Source organism: Geospiza fortis, unplaced genomic scaffold (genome assembly GCF_000277835.1).
Source record: "Geospiza fortis unplaced genomic scaffold, GeoFor_1.0 scaffold138, whole genome shotgun sequence".
Taxonomy (NCBI): domain Eukaryota; kingdom Metazoa; phylum Chordata; class Aves; order Passeriformes; family Thraupidae; genus Geospiza; species Geospiza fortis.
In genome coordinates this window covers 9,144,930-9,162,058 of record NW_005054307.1, presented here as the reverse complement: position 1 = coordinate 9,162,058, position 17,129 = coordinate 9,144,930, and the positions used below count along the sequence as shown (strand labels likewise).

At 39.5% G+C, this 17,129-nt stretch overlaps 2 protein-coding genes across 2 annotated transcripts; one reads left to right on the top strand and one right to left on the bottom strand.

Annotated features, from left to right (window-relative positions):
• The first annotated feature begins 6 nt into the window (after window positions 1-6).
• On the top strand, window positions 7-5,664 carry ACBD7 (acyl-CoA binding domain containing 7). Its single transcript, XM_005418594.2, has 4 exons — window positions 7-110; window positions 5,001-5,118; window positions 5,222-5,284; window positions 5,371-5,664. Exons 1-4 carry the CDS (start codon window positions 99-101, stop codon window positions 5,442-5,444), a joined length of 267 nt encoding a protein of 88 aa, XP_005418651.1. The 5' UTR covers window positions 7-98; the 3' UTR covers window positions 5,445-5,664.
• Window positions 5,665-5,932: 268 nt separating this feature from the next.
• On the bottom strand, window positions 5,933-11,188 carry OLAH (oleoyl-ACP hydrolase). The gene is made up of 6 exons (XM_005418646.2): window positions 11,059-11,188; window positions 9,282-9,420; window positions 8,602-8,701; window positions 7,374-7,543; window positions 6,384-6,469; window positions 5,933-6,139 (listed from the first exon to the last, which is right to left on the bottom strand). Exons 1-6 carry the CDS (start codon window positions 11,186-11,188, stop codon window positions 6,009-6,011), a joined length of 756 nt encoding a protein of 251 aa, XP_005418703.1. The 3' UTR covers window positions 5,933-6,008.
• Between the last annotated feature and the right edge of the window lie 5,941 nt (window positions 11,189-17,129).

Here is a 17,129-nt window from a genome sequence, read left to right as displayed (position 1 = left end):
GCACCGTCCCAGCGCCGCCGCAGCCGACTGACAGACGCACCGCGTCCCCGCCACAAGGAGAAGGAGCGAGGCCGTTCCCTGCGCATCCCCGCAGCATCATGACTCTTGAGGTACGCAATTCTGCATCTGGGGAGACAGAGGCGAGGAGAGGGATGCACTGTGCGTCTGTGTGATGCCGTGCTAGAGACTGTGGTATTTCTTCCGCATAAGGATTTTTACTGCAGAATCAAGGTTACCTTGTGGCAAGGGAAATCTGCCTGAACCCTTGGAGGTTAAATAGTGCATTACTTTTCACAAGTGGAGGATGAGAAGCAAGCTGGTTAATTTGAACAGTTTCATGGGTCATGTAATAGTTTGGATTTTCTTTTTTTTCATGGGTCATGTAATTTTACCTGTTCAGAGTATGCATGAATTATGTTTCTTCAGACGTGCATCTGAGTTTGCTAGGACTGAGTTAGACAGGGAAAGACAGGTACATACTTATGTTTTTAGGATCTAGCTGGTTGCTTGGAGCTGTTAAAGAAGGAGGGAAACTTCTAACGCTGAGACAGTGCTATATGTGCATTTGGGAAGCATTAATAATTTTTTAATAAGTTGTGCGGATTTTTTTAGGGCGCATGCATCTTTGGACTGCTACATTTTGATAGGTTTGTGTTTTGGTAGGAGAGCTTCTACTTACCTTCTAGCTAGACAGAGAACTTCTTTTTATGTACTCTCTGATTGTAGCTTTAAATAGCTGTTGAGGAAATTATCTTCATTGCTGGCTTTTAGCCTCCTACCTTTGTGGGAAACTATGAATACTTCCCTTGTCTTGGCCATGTCCTGATAGATTAAGCTGATTTTCTTCTTTAGGCTTTCCTATTATCCCTTTCACTTTCAAGATTTGCAAGCTCTTCTATCCTTGTCTCATTATGTCTGCCTCAGCTTAGTTAGTGTGCATTTTGCAAAGAGCGAGCAGCACAATGCTCTGACCTAGATGCAGGGAGGGCATTGCCAGCAGCTTAGCAATTTTCTTCTGAGCTGCAATTATGCTGAATAGCACAGAGGTTTCGTTGTGCTGTGTTACAGCTAAGAAGAAATCTCTTTCTTAGGTGGGTCAAAATTGCCAAGTCCCAAACATAACACTACCTTCGCATAATTAATAATTGCTGAAATTACAGTTTGTTTTATTCTGCCTTAAACTCAATCTAGCAAGTGAACTTATTAGCCTGATGATTTAAGCAATGAGCCATAAATTATGATAAGAAAGAGCTGAATGCAGTATGATATGCTGTTCCATAGCTGCAGAGTTACACTTAAACATAAAAATCAGTGGTTGAAATTGTAAGATGCCATATGCATTCTGCATTAGACATTATAGGGTTTATCTGTCCACATTGGTTTGGTTGACAGTTACCAACCATATCCATAAATTTACTGAATCTAGCTATATGGGAATGAGGACAAATGAATAAAATAATGTTCTCTTTAGTGAGGCTGTAAACTATTTTTAAGTTTTGCAAACTGGTAAAATATTCTGCTGTAAATGAAGAATTCATTCAAGCTTTTTTCTTCACAAAAAGACAGTGTCTGATAATGGTCTGATAATTCGTGCTTTTATCTTTAAAGCACATGTATATGTTTATGTCTGTATATATTTTTATGCTTTTTATTTGAGGCGTTAAAGGGAATTTTATTGGCACATGATTAACAGAAAATTGTATTTTTACAGGCTGCTCATAAGCATGTTGTGTAAGCAGGCAAATCCTAAGCAACAGTCTGTGTACAATGATTGGCTAGAGGAGGATAAAGAACAAAAGGTTTAGTATTTAGATTTCATTTCTGCACCTTTCTTGCTCTGTAAGATATGCCTTTCAAAATCTTAAAACTATCTTGTGATACTTGCCTCTAGATGCAAATAGAATAAAATTATAGGAAAATAAGTTTGTTAACTTAATGGTTTCCTTAACTTTTTATCTTTTGTCTTGTACAATTGAACAGGGCTTCTGGTTCATTCTTACTGTGGAGTTGTCATGGTTTAACACTACCCAGCAAATAAGTACCGTGCAGTCATTTGCTCACCCACTTCACCTACGGTGGGATGGGGAGGAGAATTGGCAGTGAGGAGAAGGGCAGGAAGCAAAAACTCATGGGCTGAGATAAGAATAGTTTAATGACTTTTAAAATAAGTAAAATATAATACTGTGAAAATAGTAATGAGAGAGAGAGAAAAAGAGAAAGTGCATGTGCAGTTAAACCCAGGAGAAGCACATGATGCACAATACGACTGCTCACTACTCACTGACCAAGGCTGACCATCCCTGAGCAGCAGTCAGTCCCTTTTGGCCAGCTCCTCCCAGTTTCTCCACTGGGCATGGATGTTCTGTGGTGTGGAATATCCCTTTGGCCAGTTTGGTCAGCTGTCCCAGAGGTGTCCCCCCCCTTCCCCAGATTCTTGTGCAGCTCCTCACATTCAGAGCATGAGATACTGAAGTCCTTGGCTCAGTGCAAGCACTACTCAGTAACAACCAAAACATCAGTGTGTTATCAACATTATTCTCATCCTGCATCTAAAACACTGCACTGTACCAGGTACTAGGGAGAAAATTAACCATACCCCAGACAAAACCAGGACAGAAGTTTACATCAGAAAACAATTCCAGACTTGTGAAAGATTTCCGCAAATTTGAATGGTCCTTGTACCTCAGTGCTGGCACAAGCTCACATGCAGTAGTAACTTATTTAAACTTTGAACAATGTGCCAACCTAGTTATGGTTTATTATTGATACAAATTTTAAATCTTACAATTAACAGAGTTCTACTATTGTTTGCACCTCTATGCCAATTTGGATAATATTAAGAGATGTCTGTGATGGAGGAGTCAGTCATAGTTATAGTCAAGAATGTCACATTTCTGATATTTGGATTAATAATGAAATATTTATTTTAATAAAATTGTAACTATAAAAAACCCCTTGAGTAGTAGGTCATCACATTTATTTTCATAAGTGAATGTCCATCCCTTTTATACATCTGTACCAATGGTGTGACTTTAAATGCTTTGCTTTGAGGAGCATCAAATATGTACAGTTCCAGTTTCTTTGAACCATTATTTTTAATTCCTTGGTAAGGTAGTTTGCATTGCTAATTTTGTTTCCCCTTGTTAAATGCTTCTCCATTATAAATGCTGTACATCTGCTAAAAACACTTGTTAGTGCATAGGAGTTTTTGTGTCATTAGACTTGCCTTGCTACCTCAGTACAAAACACCCTCATATGCTAATGCTGCAGTGCCTGGAGCACTGCACAGCGGCCTGGCACAGCCGCAGTGACTCAGGAGCAGGCTGGGATGTCAATTCACAGCATGTGAGCTCCTCTGCAATCCCCATGTCCCTGCCTCTTCCCCGAGGTGAGCACAAAGTGGAATAGGCCTGTTTTCATGGAAGGATAAGGCACCTGACTGTCAAATAAAGCTCTATGAGCAGTATCACAGGTACTGTGAGTTCAGACTCCTGCTTGTGGCAGTGTGTCTGTCCCCTCCCTGCTCCCAGGCTGAAGGCACTCCTGCTGTGCTTAAGACACAAGGCAAGGTGCTTCTGTCCCAAACCCCGAATTCTCTGCCTGTGCTGGTGTGACTTCCTGGCCCCAAACACATGGGTTCACCATTCTGGGTTTGCTGCTGAAAGGAAGCAAAACTGTGTTATTTACTTACTCACTATGGGCCTTAGCAATTTTTGGTGAAAAATTAAAAATTAGTTTAACATCTGAACTTGTTGAAGCATTTGGTGGATCCCTGCATCCCCATGGCCTCCATGGGCTGCAGAGGCACAGCTGCTGCTCCCTGGCCTGCCCCACGGCCTGAGGGGAATCTCGGCCCCAGCACCTGGAGCAGCTCCTGCCCCTCCTGCGCTGCCCTTGGGGTCTGCAGGGCTGCTCCTCTCACGTTCTCGCTCTGCTCTTCTCTGGCCGTAGCTACAACTGGGCAACCATTTCTTGTTTATTTTCCTCCTTAAATCTGTTACCACAGAGGTGTTACCACCATTTCTAATCAGCCTGGCCTTGCCCAGCAGCACATCCATCTTTGGAGCCGACAGGAATTGGCTTTGCCAGACATGTTGGAAGCTTCTGGCAGCTTCTCATGGAAGCCACCCTTGTAGCCCCCCCCAGCCCCAACTACCAAAAACCAGGCCATGCAAAACCAATATCCTGGTTTTGTACATTTTAAGTATTTGTGCAGGATATACTGTGCTTCTGTAAATGCAGATCCAACTCAAAAGCTAAAATAATTGTTGAAACCAGCATATAGCATGTTAAAGTGCTTGTATCAGTCCTCATTAGAGTAGTGTGGTAACCTGATGGGTCTGTAGTCACTATACAAAATCTGTCTCTTTCTGAAATGTTCTGGGCATGAAACAGAACTCCAGACCTTAGCCTGAGACCTCCTTTATAGCGAGAATGGCTACAGCCTCAGGTTGATGTGAGTGTGTGATTCACAGTGATGAATCACACACTCACACTTTACTCTGGTGCTGTCCTGTGTTTCAGAGATGGCTGTGGAAGGTGGTCCTGCAGTAGCTCATCTCCACGAGGTACCTCTGTGCCAGCTGTTGATCACCTACTTCCCTGTCAGCAGAGCAGCGGAAATGGAGGGTGAATTGGGTAGTACCACTCAGAGGGGATTTGAGCTCCACCACTTGAGCCAACACAGTGTAGGCAGGGTCAAAACAATTCAGAGATTACTGTGGAATGTAAAGTTCAGTGAATGGCTTCATACCTGTAGTGTGACTGTAAAAGACATGTACACCACATAAATTGTGAAGGCTGCCCCTATCAACCATACAACCCTAAATCCCTTTCTAACAATGTACACATTTATGAAGCTTCTTTCATGGGAAGAAGCCTTGTCTGATTTCTAAACTCAAGTGAGTCATTGAGAACATCTAATGATACTACTGTGTGTCTTATAACTCGTGTTTTAAAAACATCCCTTGAGAGGAGAACCCTTTCTGTTCTTTCATCAGGCTGACTTCGATGGTGCTGCAGAAGATGTAAAAAAATTAAAAACAAGACCAACTGATGAAGAACTGAAGGAACTGTATGGATTCTACAAACAGGCTACTGTTGGAGATATTAATATTGGTATTACTATATATACTTCACATTTACTCACATATCTTGATAAAATCAATCTAATGTGATGTAAATCTGCATGATAACCAAAGCTATGCATTTATTTTGACAGAATGTCCAGGAATGCTAGATTTGAAAGGCAAAGCCAAATGGGAGGCATGGAACCTGAAAAAAGGTGTTACACCAATTAAATTTACATCCTGTAGTCAAGTTTATAGGATGATAAATGAGAAAGCTAATGACTCCTACTTTCCTTTGCAGGTTTATCAAAGGAGGATGCCATGAATGCCTATATCTCTAAAGCAAGAGCAATGGTAGAAAAATATGGGATCTAGAATATTCAAAATAATTCTCACTAATACTTAACTCTTCAGTAGCTAATGAACTAACTCTGTTGAGAAAAATGCAATACTAACTCCTCAGTGAGGTCTGACACTAATATCTTTTAAGCATAAGCTGTTTAACTGTTAAGGGTATTTACATATATAATCTATTCTTAGTTTGTATATTAATCTAAATAAATTTGAACTGAATAAATGAAGCTTTCTGTGAGAATTATGGATTTTTGTGGGTATTAAATTATATTTAGCATTTTGACAGGAGCAGACAAACCGAAGTTCTAACAGTAAAATAACATAGACATAATTTTTTTGCAAACAGGGTTATGGAATAAAGTGAAGAGTTTGTACACATGTAAGAGAAGAAGGAAAAGATTAAACCTTTTTTAAGACCCAAAGCAATGTTTGTTTTCAAAACATCAGGAAAACACCCCCTTATAAAGGATTACAGAGGAACAGAACAACTTTGAGGCATAACTGCAATGTAGAGAAAGAAGTGATTTATTACAAATTGCTGCGGACTAACCTTACACATTCTGCTATTAAAATTGAGAGAAATACTCATAGACCATTTTCTATGCTTCTTGTCATGTGTTTTATCAAGAAGCTTTCATTAGAGGGTTTCAGCAGATAAAGGTGATCTCCAGGAAGCTCATAAAAGGAAGTATCTCCACTCGTTAGTTCTTGCCAACCTAAAAAAGATACTTAAAGTGTCAGAGAAATGTCAACTATTGTGATTATTTTGTATAACTATTTCAAAGCTATAATTTAATAATTATTTAAAATCCCATATCAACTTTTTGGTTCATATATTGAAACTGCTCTGTTGATTTGTTTCCTTTAAGAAGGAGGTAGACTCTAGAAAACTCTAATTTACGGGTGTAATACAACAAGAAAATGTGTAAGTATAAGAGGAAAATCATTTAAGCAAAGTACCTTTTGCATCATATATTTTATCATCAGACCCACAAAAGTAGGTAATATCACAGGAGAAGGGGATATTCACTTCTGTCTTCTCAAATCTGTGAACATAAAAGTAGTCATAAAACATTCAATAAGACATGTATATTTGAAATTTACTTCCACATACAAAAAAGATTTTTTGTTCTTCCCCAAAACGTAACAAATTTCAGGAGTTAGATTATACAGAACATCAGGAGAAGAAAATACTCTGGAAGTTTCTTAGCTCCTTACCCTACTTAAATTAGATATAAAATTGTAAGGAAAGAATGACCCAATAGTTAGGGAAAAAAAAGAGCTTCAACCTGCAATAAAAATTCTCACTTACAATAAATAATGATGTTACCTACTTATATACAAGTTCTAACATTTCCGCATCTTTCAGTGTCAGATTCCTAAGACCAAAATGAGTCCCACATCCAAGAGTGTCCTTGTTTTTGCCAAGGTAAGAAGCCTTAACCACTAGGCTACATGAGCTGTCATGTAATGTCCAGTGGGGAAAGCAGTTAGGACACAGGAAGCCAGTTGCTCTCTGGGTGCCCAGAACACAGGGACTCTTTTTTCTGGTTAGGCTAGAGGACCTTGGATCTGGAGGCTGAATGCAGTGTTCCTGAAGCATGATGAGCTGAGATTGTTAACCTCAGAGAACAATGAAAGACACGAGAATATTCCCTTGTAGTAGCTGCTAACTTTAGATGGTCGGTAGAACTGTAATTCTTCCATGACAGGTTCACCAAGGTAGTAACTGTTGTGGTTGCTGCAGTAAGCAATGTTTCATCTAGGGCTTAGATACCAGAAAACAAATAGAAAAGCATTCAAAGGAAAAAAACCTATGTTTACTGTTTCTTATTCTTTTTACAACAGAAATGAGAACAAGTTACTAAGAAAGAAAAAAGAAAACATGATCAGACAGAAGTAAAAATGTAAAATACAAATACAGAAGTAATACAAAGTTGTAAAACTTACGAACATGTCTTAAAAAGTCTGGCGTCTTCTTTGAAAACAAGCGCTGTATCTCTCCAAAGGTCTTTATCAAGTGGAAGCTCAAAATTTCCTCCTAGAATCTCCATAATTGCAAGAAGATCACTGTGTCCATCAGGTAGGTCTATGCTTTGGACAGCAAGATATGCTGCAGACTGTCAGTACCAAACAAAGCAGATCAGATGTTGTATATAATATACTTTGAATAACTTTTTTGTTAAAATTATTTTAATAAAAAGAACAATAATTTTCCATCTCCAGAATATGATGGCTGATTTGTTTAACATTCACAGAGAACACTTCATGGAAAGGTTAGTAGACTGTGCTTACTGAAATTACAAACTATGAGTGAGTCAAGTACTCTGTGCTTCTGAAACTTACACAAATAAGTTTCAAATAAGACAAATAACTGTTAATATTATTTTGTTCAAGCTTGACTCTTACAATTGAAATACAACTAGTAAAGTAATCTAAGAGAAAGAAAAACCTAGCACTGGACATAAACCTGGCTAATGTAGGGCTGAAGAGAAGAACTGATTATGGAAGTTTGTGGGAATAACAATTGCTTCCGTGAATCACTAGCTCATACTCAGGACTGAGTATGAAGAAAATGAAGCCTTAAAAACTGAAGAACAGAAATAGCAAATGCTAGCTGAGAACAGGGAAAATGGACTGGAAAAATGCCACTTCACTACTGTATTTCTGAGAAAGACTAGCAGAACCAGCAGAACCTCAGAAAAAACTGATTAAAATCCTAGAAAGAATGAGGAGAGAGAAAAAAAAATGGACAAATGTATTGAGGGCTGATGCAGCAGGTTTATGAAAGACTTGGTAAAGACAGTCACTTCACATATTACACAGTAAGGAGGACCACTTAGAATTTTGGTTTGATTATTTTTGAGTGTTAAGCCAATGGCCATACTAAATAACAGAATATTCAAAAAAGTTTTGTTTAAGGATTAGTTAGTTTAAGCATTAATAAGTTCCAGCATTAGTTTAAGGAGATTGTTCTCCCAAGGCTAAGGTTAGCAGCAGTGAGTATTATGTATTCTGCATCAACCTCAGAACACTTTTCACTTCATAGATTCTGAAGAAATGCTGATTATTTTTTTTAATTAAAACTACTCTGCATACCATACTGTAAAATATTATTCTTACTCTTAGTAGCTAATTTATGGTTCTGTTTCATAACGTTAATGATTCTGTAGCTTACATTTGGGGCATGTGCTGCTGACATGAAAAGATGGACTGGCTCCAGTCCATACTTTTGTTTCAGATGAAGTGCAACGGCAAAACTCATGTAAGTTCCAAAACTGCAGCAAAACAAGAAATTAAAGCAAAGTAAAAATGTACATAAAACCTGAAAAATATAAACATAATTTTTATTTCAGTGCTAACTGGCTATCTTGAACAATTGCTGAAATGGTATATGACATGCAGATTATAATGATATTAGTTTATTGACATGAAGTATATTCCTACACAGTCTAATTTTGCAAATAAGGCCTTTTCATATTCTCTTTCTTTTAATAGTCTCCTTAATTTTCAATAAGAACAGTTATTTTGAATACTTGGGACTCAACAATCTTTAAAATCTGTGTTTTATGAGTGATTCACCCCCTGCATTCATATAGATCAAGCACTGGCACAAATATTAATAAATGCAATTGTGATTGATTCAAAACACATGCTCAGGTGTTGCACCTGAAAGTATAAATAAATAACCAGAGTCTTTGAGAGCAACTGCATGTTTTAGGATAACTTGACAGAACATCCTTGCAGAAGCATATTTTTCCTAAAGGTTTTGCAAATAAAAACAAGTAACTCTCTACTCCTAGAGCTCAGCAATAGAAGCTCTTTCACCAGGGTATGTAAAAATGTATGTATTTTTACCTGTGGCCAAAAAATGCAAATGGTTTTTCTTTCAATTCTTTTAACAAAACACTTGTAATTTCATTAACTACACTTGTCATGTCTTTTGCAAAAGGCTCTTCAAGACGAGTTTCTCTTCCAGGAAGCCTTATACAGAACACTGCAGAAGATGTGAAGGAAGGGAGGGAAAAGAATTATAGCTATTTCAAATAGATATAGTAAAATAATTTTAATTAAGTTTTTTTATTATTCTGCAGAATATACATATTATTTTAATTAATCCTTCTTAGAGTTGATCTTGTGCACTTGCTTGCTATTGCTGCTACTGTGATTTAATCCTGCAAGAGATTAGGTTTCCACCCTTCTTTTAGTCTCAAATGTTGCCCCTCCTGCTGATCTGATTGCTAAATGCCTTGGATCAGAATCCACAAGATCCTGATTTCAGCTGAGATTTGAAAGCAACTTTATTGTTATAAGTTTTAATAACAACCACAAATTCATTAATTTCAATAATAGTAAGTTTGAGGGTTGTGTAAAATATATCCTTTCAAGGGCAGCATTAGTAAGTGAAACTATATTAGAGTTGTACAATCCCTGTTTTCTTCCTTGTCAGCTCTTCAGCACTGCACATTGGAAAATGTGGAATCATAGTGCAATTTGGTGGATGTTTGTATTTATACTTACATTTATGGTTATTTATATTTATAGAGAAGGAAATTTACATGCTTTTACTCTTTTCCTTTCAAAATTGAGGATTTTCCTCTCACTGTTTAATGAAAGTAAGGAATGAATAGATAAGAAAAAAATGTTGATTTTTTTTCAAATCTCCTTGACATCATGCATACTGCTAGGTATGTAGAAGTAATGGGTCAGACACAGAGACTGTGCTAGGAGACAGACTAAACCACAACCTAATACCATAGATACCAGTACAGAGAAGTTTGCATCTTCTATATTTTCTGCAAAAACCATCCCTGAAAGAACATGCTGTGCCCTGACTTTATTCGTCTGCATCTGCAGTTGGTCCTAGGCCATTTCCTTAGTGACTTTCTTGGAAGTAGTTCCTGTGGACAAAAACTTTTTCTTTCTTCTTTTTTGTTTTTTCCCCTAATTTCAAGGAAGATTCAACACGCAGATGCTTACCAGAAAGTATACTTGCATTTAGAGGACTGGTAAAACTGCAATGGCAATGCTCATGAATATGACATTGTTTTTTTCTTTGTAGAAGGTTTGGAAAATGGCCTTGGTTCCTCTTCAAATAGGTCAAGCAATGGATTTTTTTAGTGCTGATATATCTTGTGAGCAGTGAGAATTACTTCATAGTGTAACTAAACATCATTTCACTGTTATAAAATTCATAGATTAAATTTCAGTTTTGATACAAGAAGTACAAACACTGGATAAGAGATACCCTGTAGCCTCTCAAAATTAAAAATAGTTCTCATATCTTCACTGTTAACCTTGCTGAAGACTGGCTTATCAACAATATTCAGTGTAGTTCTGTTTCTGAATCATACCAGTAGTTTCTGAAGCAGTCAAGCATACTATACTCTTGTGAATTGTAGCTCTGAGGATATAATTTTTCACCCAATCAAATATAATTTGATTCAAGGTGGTACAGAAAATGTATCCTAGTGGAAATGCTAGTTCCGAATGAATGCTAGTTCCTTCCTTTCTGGAGAAGACACATTGGATAAAGATTGTGATGCTTTCAAGACTATTATATTCCATTTAAAAAATTTGGCTAATGAGTATTTCAGAACCGCTTAACTTCTACTGCAACTACAAAATTACTAACCTTCAACTGAGTCATTGAAGAGTCTACCCCACTGAGCAAGTTGTGAAGTTCCGCTTCCAGCCCATGGAAAGCAAATCAGTCTACAAAGAGCATCTGGCTTTTTTTGTACACAAGCAACCAGCTTTTCCATTTCTTAAAAAAAAAAAAAATAAAAAAAATAAAAACAACCAAAAAACCCCACCATCATTCTAGAACAAGACTCATCAGATATAGGAAAATTAGAGTGAATTAAGTCTAAATTGAAACAACAGGGTGCAATAGTCTTTGTCATCAAAACTGCTTGTGTTACAACAACTATCTGCTAGATATGAAATAATCTTCCTGCAACACTGAAACAGTTCTGCTTTTATAAATGATGGTAGAATAGTATTGGGCAATACCCTTAGTTAATATTTGCTCAGTCACTGACCACAACAAACATTACAAGCAGCAAAATAAATTGTTAAGGGATTTAAGGAAGACCATTTAAAAACATAGAGTTTTAGGATATACACAAAAATAAAAGGTCCATCTGAAGAACCTAGAAAACATAAGGACCACCTAGTTCAATGTTCTCTTTATCACAGTGGTAAAATAAATGTCAAAGCCACAGTAGCATGTAGTTTCTTCATATATATAACATCTATTAATTACTCTTTCATGCATTTTTCCAGTCTCCCCTTAAAGAGTTGGCATCCATGACATCCTCTTGCAATGAGTTGCACAGCTCCACTATCTGATGCATGAAGAATGAATCCCTTTTTTGGTTTTAGTGGCTCCGAGAGTAACCTAAGTCAGAGCTGTAACTGAGATGCAGACTCATCACCAGCTCTGTCTGATCGTGCTGCTGCTGCTGAGACAATCTGTCCCCTCCCAGCCTCTTAGAGCATGATGCTCTACCCCAGTCTTTTACTCAGCACAAGCACTCCATAGCTATGTAGTAAGAGCACATTGTTTATCAAGCTGTAAACTAATCCTGTAGTTTAGTTTTCACCTACATCAGTCTCACCATCCTCCTGTTGAAAATGAAAGGAGCCTTTTATGACCTTTTTGGAAGCTTTCACACACTTCATCCAGCTGGACAGGTGCATGCTGATATTACATATACAGCCCCAAAGTTTGGATGCAAATGACACATCTGTGCTAACCTAATGGAGTAACTTGCCTTTAAGGATTATTTTACAACTCTCTCTGAAACAAAAAACCTGCAGAGTCTGTCTTACTGGTTTGAAAGATACATTTAGCCAATCTAATTTTCTTTCGCAGAAAAAGACAACAAACAAGAAAGAACTATTACATGAATACATAATCTTCTTTGGAGTACAGTTGAATCTCAATTTATTTGAAATCTAAGCATATTTGGTTAGGGAAATGTCTTTTTTCTCATTTTTTACCAGACAAGACAGCAATTTTTAAAAACTTGTTTATTATTTCCAAACTGTCTTTATATTTTCATCTAGTTCCACCTATTGGCCTTATAGCTGAGATCTAACTTTGACCCTGTTATAACAAAGAGAAGATACATAAGAATTCTCTGCAAAATCAGGATTTCACTAGATTGTAAGCTTTTCAAGAGAAACAAGCTTTTATTTTATGCCCTATAAATTTTGTTAGATGCATGGTCTGATGAATTAGTGTCAGAGAAATCGACATTAGAGTGTTCACAATGAAAAGAATGTTTCTTTCTAGAACTATCAGCAAAGAAATGGCTCAGTCAGTGAAAAAAAAAGAAAATCCACTGACTTTTAAGAAAGTATTTCCTGGCTTTTTTCTCTGCACATTTCAGATAAGCTGAAAATAAAATTCTAGTTTGATAGAGAGCTGTACAAAAGATTAAAAGAGCCATCATTTAAATCACAGAACAACTTAGGCTGAATGGGACTTCTAGAGATCACAGAGTTCAAATATTCTCTTGTTAGGGTTGAGCATCTCCAAGGATGGAGCCTCTACAATCTCCCTTGGTAACCATGTTCCAGTGTTCAATCATGGCTCATAGTGAGGATGCTTTTCTATCTATGTGCTTGTTGTCCCTTGTATCCAGAAGTCTTCTCTCTTTTTGCTGAGTACAGCCAAGAAGAGCCTGGCTCTGCCCATCCTTCTATTAGGCAGGTGAAGACATCTTCATTTGGCACACCCCTCTTAAGACAAAACCAATTATCTCAGACTCTCCTGTACACCACCCACTCCAGTCACAATCGCAGGGGACCGTGCCACGCTCACTTCAGTATTCCAATATCCTTCTAATACAACAGAATTAAAAATGGACCCAGATGTGGTCCATTACCAAAGAAATTCTGGATTTTTTTTCAAACATGTTTTTTAGACAGGCTTTCAGGGCATGACAAACTTTTTACATGAGCTTTATTTATTGTCATGGCATCACCTTATAGTAGGTGGAGAAGTATTAATTGAAAAGCACAATGGAAAACACAAGCGACAACAAAACTGCTTCCACACTGACCAGCTGCTAGGACAAGTGGATCAACAGCCCCATCCTGCAGGGAACAGAAAGCCAAAGGTAAAGAAACACCAAATGCTTGCAGCACAGGGCTGCAAGATATTTCCCCAAGGAAAATATATCCTATTGCACACAGTTTAAAAATCCATAGAAGAAGTCTTTGTGAACTGCAGGAGTGTGGTACTTGCCACTAGGGCAGTTCAGGACCTAAGAAGCCTCTCCTGAGTTCAATAATACTGGTGTTTGCTTCTTGAAAAATAAAGACTTCAGCAAATCCTTTGTCTTTATATCTAGATGCAATAAATTAATGGCAAAAAAGTATAGAGCATACCCATCTTATTAGTCATATTTTTCCCAATAACATATCTCTCAAGGCTTCATTTTTAGCACACTATATTTGCAATTGGTTAATTTCATTGTTACCATCTAAAAGCTGCTGATGAAAAAAAATTCTGCCATTATCAACTGAAATCATGTCCTCCAGAAAGCTGTTTACTCATGCCTTTACTACTTCTTGAAAAAAAATCTAGAACATTATTACAGAGAAACTTACTTGTGGAACACTTGCAACTGATAAGCTCAAAGTGTCCCTAATGCAAAATTACTGAAATAAATATTAAAGTCACACAACATACACTTGACTACTTGGACCTTCCAGGGCATTGAAACTGCCAAATACACAGGCCATGTGGATGTTTCAAAAACAAACACAAGGAGCAGTATAATCTCTCCTCCTTTTCTACTGCTGCTGCTGTCATCCTAGTTCTGCTATGGTACAACCACCTAACCTTTGCTCAGATGTTTGAGGACATTGTTCAATTGAGAGGAAGAGCTCTAAAGCAGTCCATAGAGCTGAATTGTGAAAGGTAAAAGAGATAAAACTGGAAAGAAAGGCATGCACACAGGGATGGTGTAAGGGGATACAGTATGGGTAAATGAAGGTGGTATAGAATGTAATCTTACCCCCTAAAGAGTTGCAGCTGAGCCAATTATTTAGGATTAGGAGCAGGCCTGATTTTAACACCTGTAGGCAATAAGAAGAGTGTTATAAAAGAGTGGATTGGTTGGTTGAGGGGAACTGGAGTCAGTTGGCTACTGTGAGGATAAGGAAGAGTCAGTGCCTAGAGGAGATGCCTGCAAGAAACATCAAGGAGATATGAAACTCTAGCAATATAGAAGCATTGCAATGTAATGACAATAGAACCTTTGCATTATAATGACAACAGGATGGTGCTAGGTAAGTAGCTCAACAGTCAAGAGAAAAGGCATCAATGTGGAAAGATAATTACCATCACAAGGGAAAAAATTAACTGGGAGATTGCAACCTGCTGTTCAGTATCTCTATTGATAATCTGGATGAGGGGATTGAGTGCACCTCTCGGTAAATTCTCAGACAACACCGAGTTGGGTGGGAGGTTGATGTGCGGGATGTCAGGAAGGCTCTGCAGAGGGATCTGGACTGGGTGGATCAATGGTTCAAGGCCAATGGTATGAGATTCAAGAAGACCAAGTGCTGAGTCTTGCTCTTGGGTCAAAACAACCCTGTGCAGTACTATAGACTTCAGGAAGAGGTCACTATGTAAAGTGGAGGGAATAAGGTGGAATGGGGGAACATTTTAAGTCATGGGTGTTTGTCCTCCCAAGCAGCTGTTACAGGTGACAGAGCTCTACTTTCGTTGGGATGGCTGAACACCATGGGAAATAACAAATTAATTCCTTGTTTTGATTTGCTTTTCTGTGCAGCTTTTGCTTTCCTGACCCACGAGATTTCTAACTTTTATTCATCTGATCCTCTCCCTGGTCCCACTGGTAGGTGAGTGAGTGAGCAGCTGTTGCATAGGGCTTGGTTGCTGGCTGGAGTTAAACCACAACAGTGGGTAATGGGAAGCCATTTTGGCAGTGAAGACAGAGAGTAACAAAAACAAACAGAAGGTGCTACTGCTGCAGATGCAAAGAGGAAAGAAGTCACATAATCACTAGGTTGGAAGAGACCTTTGAGATCGAGTCCAACCCAACCCTAACATCTTAACTAAACCATGGCTCCAAGTGCCAAATCCAGTCTCTTTTTAAGCACATCCAGAGATGATGACTCCACCATCTCTCCAGGCAAACCATTCCAATACTTTATCACTCTTTCTGTATAAAACCTTTTCTTAATATCCAACCCGTATTTCCCTTGGCACAGCTTAAGACAGCATCCTGTGGCTCTGTCAGTCATTGCCTGGAGAAAGAGACTGACCCCCACCTGACCACAACCACGTGTTAGGAAGTTGTTGAGAGTGATAAGGTCACCTTTGAGTCTCCTCTTCTCCAGGCTAAACAACCCCAGCCCCTCAGTCATTCCTTGTAGGGCTTGTGTACTACACTGGGCATCACACGCCCTCCCCAGTACAAGTGGTGCTTCACCATGGGGTGAAATGTTTGCTCCAGCATGTGGACTGCTCCAAATGCCACCCAATCACTCTGGCTACTGCTTACTCCTACTCCTGTGGAACTGCAAGTCACATCCCACAACCATTTGTCCCATGTAACATTTTAACACGTGGCACAGAAACCCATCAGCCCAGATGTGCTCCACAGAAACACCCTTGCAGATCCTGCGCCACTGCCCACCCACAAAACAGTTGGGCAACTTACCTTGGGTGAGGAGTCCCCTGGGCCAGCCAGGGCTTGCATCTGCTCTCAGTTCTGCTAAGGACACCACAGGAGTTAAGCGCACAGCCCATGAGGGACAGCAGCTGTGAAGAGCCCCCGCCTCCAGTGCAGCCCCAGGTGTGCTTTCTCCCCATGTCACAGATACTGAGTTCTAAGGATCACTGAAGTCCAACTCCCGACCCTACGCAGGACATCCCCCAGAATCACTGTCCAAATGTTTTTTGAATTCTGGCAGGCTTGGTGCTGTGACCAGGTTTCTGGGGAACCTGCTCCAGTGCCCAGTCACTCTCTGGGTAAAAACCTTTGCCTAACACCCGGCCTAAACCTCTCCCGACAAAACCTCAGGCCATTCCCTTGTTTCCTGTCACTGTGCACCATAGGGATCAGTGTCTGCCCCTCTGCTTCCCCTCATGATGAAGTTGTAACTGCAGTGAGGTCTCCCCCAGGCTGAACAGACCAAGTGATCTCAGCCACTCCTCACGTGGCTTCCCCTTTAGACCCTTGACTATTTTCATAGCTCTCCTTTGGAAGCTCTCTAATAGTTTAATGTCTTTTTTGTATTGTAGCACCCAGAACTGCCCCCAGCACTGGAGGTGAGGCTGCCCCAGTGCAGAGGGACAATCCCTCCCTTGCCTGGCTGGCGATGCTGTGCCTGATGCCCCTCAGGACACGGCGGGCCCTCCTGCCTGCCAGGGCAGTGCTGATTTATACCCAACTTTCCATCAACCAGGAACCCCAGGTCGATGGAAATGAGGTCTCCAGCCTCTCGTTCCCCAGTCTGTACGTCCGTCCAGAGTTACCCTCTCCCAGGCGCAGACCGGCACTTGCCCTTATAAAGCTTCACACAGTGGCGACCGCCTAGCCCTCCGATTAGCCCGGGTCTCTCTGCCGAACCCGTCCGCCCCTGAGGGCATCAGCACCTCCACCCCACTTCTCGCTTGCCCTTTTAACTCCACCGCCGGCTCCCGGAGCGCCCTGG

Coding starts and splice junctions, on each gene's coding strand:
- OLAH (XM_005418646.2), bottom strand. CDS start 11,188: ATGGAAAAGCTGGTTGCTTGTGTACAAAAAAAGCCAGATGCTCTTTGT. Junction 9,421..11,058: donor CTTCAATGACTCAGTTGAAG/GTTAGTAATTTT, acceptor CATCTTCTGCAG/TGTTCTGTATAAGGCTTCCT. Junction 6,140..6,383: donor TAAAATATATGATGCAAAAG/GTACTTTGCTTA, acceptor TATCTTTTTTAG/GTTGGCAAGAACTAACGAGT.
- ACBD7 (XM_005418594.2), top strand. Junction 5,119..5,221: donor TGTTGGAGATATTAATATTG/GTATTACTATAT, acceptor TTATTTTGACAG/AATGTCCAGGAATGCTAGAT. Junction 5,285..5,370: donor GGCATGGAACCTGAAAAAAG/GTGTTACACCAA, acceptor TTTCCTTTGCAG/GTTTATCAAAGGAGGATGCC.